Raw genomic sequence first — 6,623 nt, forward strand, 5'->3', positions numbered from 1 at the left:
AGGTAAAAATAAGACCATATGAAGAGGTTAAGAACTATTGTAACAGCTGGCTGCAATATCACCAGGTATTGCATATCTTCAAACCAAGATTAAAAAAACAAATCAGATTTGAACAGAAAACATCAAAATTACAAAGTGAACTTTTGCAACCAAATAAGAAAATAATACCGAAAATATACAGCTTGCTACTTGAATGGGAACTGAAAGATGAGGTAATAAAAGAACCAATGATAAAAATGGTCACAAGAGCTAGGCCAGACAATTCACTTAGATAGATGGGAAAGGCTATGGAAAACCGATATAAATTTCACAGCGTGCTATTTGATTAAGGGAAACATAAGGAAGATGTTTTACCGCTGGTACCTCACCCCAGTAAAATTATCAAAGATTTACAAAAAACAATCAAACCTATGTTGGAGATGCAAAACAGAGGTGGGGACGATGTACCATATGTGGTGGGGGTACAAAGTGGTGAAACACTTTTGGATTATGATACATGAAGCGCTAAAAAAAAAATTAGGAGTCCAATCTCTAAAAAACCAGAGGCATTTTTGCTGGGTTTAGTATCGAATGATATCCCCGAGGATAAAAGGAATGTGTTCCTTTACGCAACCGCAGCAGCCAGAATTGTAGTGGTGAAAAATTGGAAAACTGACAAAATACCAGAATTATTAGAATGGAGAACCAAACTTTTCGAATTCGTGGAGATGGCAAAATTAACAGCATCAATTAGAGGCTGCTCTAATCAAAAAATTAATAAAGAGTGGGAATGCGTTAAGGAATACATGAAGCTTAAAAATTAATATGCAAAAGTTCAAAAGGCGCATGGAGACAGGATAAATAATATTATATTAAGGATGGAATAACAAATAAATAATAAGGATGGAATAGCAAATAAAGTGAGTAACGCAACAATAACAAAAACAATAGTAAGCAAAAAAGATCGCACACGGGGGGAGGGAAGCACTGGGTTACGGAGGAGGGAGGTGAAGGTATTAATCAAAATTGTTAAAGATTGGTACAGGATTTAAGAGAATTAAAATAAGGAAAGAAGCATCAAGAAATATCAAGTAAAGGTATCAGAGAGGAGATCAGTGTAAATGATAATATGAGACTGATGGTTTTGCTATATATGATTTTATTTTGGACTTGTCTGTTATAAAGAATATATATTATGTGAATAGAAAAGAAAAGAAAAAAAGCATGGCCAATGGTCAGGGTGATGAGAGTTGTCGTTCAGCAACATCCAGAGAGCCAAAGGTTCCCCCACACTTGTTTTATCTCACCGGTGGTAAACCCAAAGCGTCCCTTCTCCTCTCCTAATTTCAGTTCCTGGGAAGATCAGTGCACGCTCTCTTGCTCTTCTGCCTCTCCTTATTTTCCTGCCTGTTGGACTGTGTCACCTCCAGCAGCCACCATTTAGGCCACTAGTAACCACTGAGTGGCAATGCATGCTTGCCCTTTGAGACATCCGGTGCCCTAGACTTGCTCTCTCTTTTTTCTTTTCTCCTTCCCCTCCCACTCCGCTTGGCTCTGATCTTTCCCACCTCCCAGAGCCATCAAGAAGATCCTGGCAAGAGCCCGGCAGCTGGTCGACGCTAAGAAGGAAGATGGCTTCACCGCCCTGCATCTCGCCGCCTTGAACAACCACAAGGAGGTGGCGGAGATCTTAATCAAAGAGGTAAGCAGCAAGGAAATCAATATAAGGGCATGATAAGAGCCCTGCCGGATCAGCCCAGTGGCCCATCTTAGTCCAGCAACCTGATCTCACAGTGTCCAAAGGGATGAAGCTTTCAAGCTAGACCTGACGGTCTTCTCCTTGAATTTGTCTCATCCTTTTAAAGCTATCCAATTTGGCAGCCCACACTACATCTTTGGGGGGGCACAAATTCCTGAGCCCCAAATTCCCCAGCGTTCAGCCTCATTGGGTGACTATGAGCTCTAGTGTTATGGGGTGGCGGTAGAGGTGGAACTTAGCCATCATAAGTTGGGCCTTTCCTTATCATCTCATTCATCATACTCTTTCCGGCTTTAAAAGGGGAGAGTGCAATTCAAGTCTTCTGGGCTTCCCACTGGGGAATTTCATTAGCCACTGTGCGAACAGGACGCTGGACTAGACGGGCCTTTGGCCTGATCCACCAGCCAGCCTCCTCTTACGAGTAGCAACGAGGAAGAGCTGTTGTCTTCAAGGACTTCCCACTGGTCAGCGAGAACAGCAGGCTGTAGACTAGATGAGCCTTTGGCCTGATCCAGGTTCTGTCTCGCACACACAAGCAGCAACCCATATTCCCCCGCTGGGGGCAGAGTCCAGAGCCTGCTTTCTTGCAGCGCTGCAGGCCCAGAAAGACAAACAATTGGAGCTGAGCGATGTGGAGAAGGAGCCAGGTTTTGCAAACTGGAACCATGGTGTCGTCTTGGCAAGCCAAGCACCACCGCCATCTTTCTTCTGCCCTCAACCCGACCAGCGTGCCCATGGCCTCTGCATACCCTATTCCCTTTTTCAGGGCCGTTGCGACATCAACCTCAAGAACAACCGCAACCAGACCCCACTGCACTTGGCTGTCACGCAAGGCCACATGGAGATGGTGCGGCTGCTGGTGAGCGAGGGCTGCAATGTCAACGCGGAGGACGAGGACGGTGACACAGCCATGCACATCGTCCTGGAGAGGGAGCACCTGATGTCCATCATGGCCAAGGAGCAAGAGGAGGGAGAGGAAAGCCTCTTATCTAAGGTGTGTGTGTGTGTGTGTGTGTGTGTGAGAGAGAGAGAGAGAGAGAGAGAGAGAGAGAGAGAGAGAGAGAGAGAGAGAGAGAGAGAGAGAGAGGGAGGGAGGGAGGGAGGGAGGGAGGGAGGGAGGGAGGGAGGGAGGGAGGGAGGGAGGGTTTCTGAACCAATCTCCTAGAACCAATTGCCTAGATCAGGCATCCTCAAACTGCAGCCCTCCAGATATTTTGGCCTACAACTCCCATGATCCCTAGCTAACAGGACCAGTGGTCAGGGATGATGGGAATTGTCGAGCAGCATCTGAAAGGCTGCAGTTCCCCATCTACATCCTAATTGCATCTAAATTGTGTTTTAGATAAGAAAGGCTGCATTGTCTTTTTTTTTTGCGGGTGTCTTATTCAGCATGTCATTGACACAACAATTGTGTATTTGCGGTGGATTTAAACTGTACTCACCCACATACCATTCTTGCAGCCTGGAGGAGACAAGTCTTGCACTGTAGCACAACAAAAGTAGGAAATACCCCCCCCCAAAAAAAAATCTAGACATTTGTGGTGTAAAAAGTTGCAGGATTTCAGCAGTAAGTGACGGGGCATACACGGATTGGAAATAAAAGCAGCATGTCTGCCCCAAAACTTTTGCAGGTGCAAAATACCTGTATATAGTAGATTGGTATATTTATTTTATGTTTTTATGGAAGCCGCTTTCTTAAGACACTTTCCTTAAAAGGGGGCTAATGAGTATTTTAATTCTTTGACAACTATAATATAATAAATGATTAAAACCATTTTTTAAAATTTACTTCTCCACCCCTCATTTTAGCTCCAGGCCTCTGGCTTCCTTGGAAATCTTGAGCTGAATGTGGGGGCGGCCATCGCGTGCTACTTGGCTCAAGAAGGTGCTGACGTCAATTACGCCAACCACAGGGGAAAGTCCCCCCTTGACCTCGTTTCGGATGGAAGTATAGCGCAGCTCATCAAGAACTTCTCCCAAAAATTCAGGTAGGACCAGCCCCATCCTCTCCCAATTTGACTTCCCTCCTTGTCTTCGTTCCAGGGCCCCCTCTCCTCATTCCTTCGTTGAAATGCTCTATGCCAACTGTGACCCAACACATTGCCCACAAAGTATATGTCCTCAAAAATTTGTGATGCACAAAACACTGCTCTTCCTTCTCCATTCTTGTTTGCACTGTTCAGCTCTCTTCCCCCCCCCCCGGCTTGCCCATGAAAACTGGGCCCAGACACCCGCTCTCCCTCCTGTTCTGACAGAGGGTGGAGCAAAGGCTTTCTCTGGGAGCAAGTGCGACAGTGGCTGATTTAAGCGCCTTCCCCCTCCATTGATGGGATGGAGTTGACACACTTTGTGGCCCTCTACCTCCCTTTATGCCATAGGAGCCAACTCCTAAGGGCCGTAGGGCTCCGGCCCCCACAATAACATATTTGAGGGGGTTGCCCCCCCCCCCAAAGTTGATGGGCTTTCCCATTCGAATGATGCGTGTGCTCTGTGTCATGTGATTGATTATGCGGGGCAGGGCTCACCTGGGCCCCCACAATATTTTATTCAAGTTGGCACCCCGCTTTCTGCTCTTGTAGAGGTGACAGCCTTTTTGTGTCACGCCACACGCCCATGGCAGCCATCTTGTGTCTGTGCTGTGCTGCTACGGCGGCCATTTTGCAGCTGGCGCCCACAGCACACACTCACAGCATTCATTACTGCGGATGCTCACCCAGCTTCAGACCCGACGCCTAGTTCCTCTCTGTGTCTTTTCTGCTTCTGGCGTCTGCAGGGAGCAGCAGGACCCCTCAGAAAACTCCACGGTGGTGTGCAGCCAGAGGCGAGTTCACACCACCCCCAACACCATGACCAACCTCAGCGTGGCGAAGGTGGCAGCTCCCTCCGAGTGCCTGGTCTGCTCTGAGCTGGCGCTGCTCATCCACTTCTCCCCTTGTCAGCACAGCATCGTGTGTGAAGGTATGAGAGGGGAGCATGTCATCTTTGATCCCTGAGGGCATACCTTTCTTTTCCTGTTTGCACTTCCTCCCTGGGGTGCTGTAAAGCAAAATTGCACCAAAATGGGGAGGAGAGGCCCAGGGATCAAATCCCTGCCTCTCAGTACCTACCTCGCAGGGTTGGTGTGAGGATAAAATGCGGAGAGGGGAAAACCACGTAGGCCCCCTTGAGCTCCTTGGAGGAAAAAGACGGGGTGTGAATGTAATAAATAAATAAACCGGAACCTGTTCCAACCATTTCCCCCTCTCCTCGTCCTTAGAATGTTCCAGAAGAATGAAGAAATGCATCAAATGCCAAATGACAATTACCAAGAAGCTAAAGCAAGGTGAGGACAGTTCGTTTTAAACTCTCACATTAAGGTGTGTTGAATTTTTTTCAAATCCCCAATTCCAGGAAAGAGGCGCTGAAAAGGTGTAACGTGACTTGTGAATTCAAAATATGTCTTCTTTCTCTTCCCTCGAACAGACAGCACGGAGGTGGAGTGTGTTTCTGGTTCGGAATCCACCGGCCAACAGAAGCTGATGGAAGACCTCCAGAACCGCTACCGGCAGATGGAGGAGCGGATCACCTGCCCCATTTGCATCGACAACCAAATCAAACTGATCTTCCAGTGCGGGCACGGATCATGCCAGGAGTGCAGCGCTGCCCTCTCCGTCTGCCCCATTTGCCGGCAGACCATCCGGGAAAGGATACACATCTTCGTTTGAAGACAGCTCGCTCTTCCTTCTCTGCCCCGCCGCAAACCCACCCTCCCCTTTTAAGTCCCCCCCCCCTTTTGGATGAGAATCACGACTGGCCTGGCCTGTTTCTTAATAGCCATGAAGGAATGTGGGAGAGGCAGTTGGTGGTGGGAGAATCATGAGATTTGGGGCCCCCTGAATTCCAAGGCCCAACATGGCTTGCTTTTTCCGTTCCCCCTCCCCTTTTTAAGAATAACTAGAATAAGCGTGGTCAAGGGCCACAAGGCGGACTGGATGCAACTGAGGGGTGCTGTGTACGGAAGCCCACGAGGGCCAAAAACAGTGGTGTGCAGAGAGAAAGACCTATTGGTGTAATGCGTGGACTCTTATTCCTTCTTCGTAGCCTTATCCAGCTTCTGAAGGGACAAAAATACACGATCTTCCAAAAAAAGAGAGAGAGAGAGAAAAGACAAGCACGTTTCTTTCAGTTCCATGGAGGGTGGGAAACTGGGGAGGGGCGGGGGGGGGGCAAGGAAAGCAGTATTCTTGCACTTTAAAAAAGAAAAGTGGAGGGTAAATTGGGTTCCTCATTTCCTGGAGAGAGGGGCAGGCCTCGGAGAGAGGACGCTCACAACCAAATATTCCACACATTCCCCTCTCCCACCCACCCCGGCCTCCTTCCAGTTTTGAAGATCCTCTATTTTAACAAAGCCATGATCCAATATGATAAATGGTGATGGACAGTGTGTGTGTGTGTGTGTGTGTGTGTGTGTGTGTGTGTGTGTGTGTGTAAGAGGGAGAGGGAGAGAGAGAGAGGTACTGGGTAAAAAAACAAAAACCCAAAACACTGAAACAGAAATATTCTTCTATGTTGAAGTGCAAATGTTTTTATTTCTTCAAAATGCCCAAAATGCCACACGCAGGTGTTTTCCAATGAGAGAGATCTATTAAAAGTCGAGAGATTACAATAAAAATGAAAAATGACTTGACAAAGAATTCCCCCCCTCCATCCCACCCTTGATTTAAGACATTTTCCACATCCCACCCCCTGGCCATGCCTAGTGCAAATGATTCAGGCATTTAACACTGTCCTTGTTGTTAAAGGGAGCCAAATCTGGGCTTTGGTGTGAACTGAACGTTGACAAGCCACAGCAAACGCAACAGTCCCTTTGCAGAGGCTGTTGCATCATAAAGAAAGAAGGATAATT

At 47.4% G+C, this 6,623-nt stretch overlaps 1 protein-coding gene across 7 annotated transcripts in view; it reads left to right on the forward strand.

Moving 5' to 3' along the window:
* The window catches only part of MIB2 (MIB E3 ubiquitin protein ligase 2), a 67,331-nt gene extending 60,920 nt beyond the window's left edge, over positions 1–6,411 (forward strand). For all 7 annotated transcript variants that reach the window (XM_035120288.3, XM_035120292.3, XM_035120291.3 and 4 more), the window contains 6 exons: positions 1,555–1,681; positions 2,505–2,732; positions 3,548–3,726; positions 4,512–4,696; positions 4,995–5,060; positions 5,201–6,411. In XM_035120288.3, coding sequence (XP_034976179.1) covers positions 1,555–1,681; positions 2,505–2,732; positions 3,548–3,726; positions 4,512–4,696; positions 4,995–5,060; positions 5,201–5,442 — 1,027 coding nt within the window. In that variant the 3' untranslated portion in view covers positions 5,443–6,411. The remainder of the gene's footprint in view (positions 1–1,554; positions 1,682–2,504; positions 2,733–3,547; positions 3,727–4,511; positions 4,697–4,994; positions 5,061–5,200) is intronic.
* Positions 6,412–6,623: the final 212 nt, after the last annotated feature.

The sequence above is a fragment of the Zootoca vivipara genome, chromosome 6, assembly GCF_965207765.1.
Source record: "Zootoca vivipara chromosome 6, rZooViv2.hap1.1, whole genome shotgun sequence".
NCBI lineage: Eukaryota > Metazoa > Chordata > Lepidosauria > Squamata > Lacertidae > Zootoca > Zootoca vivipara.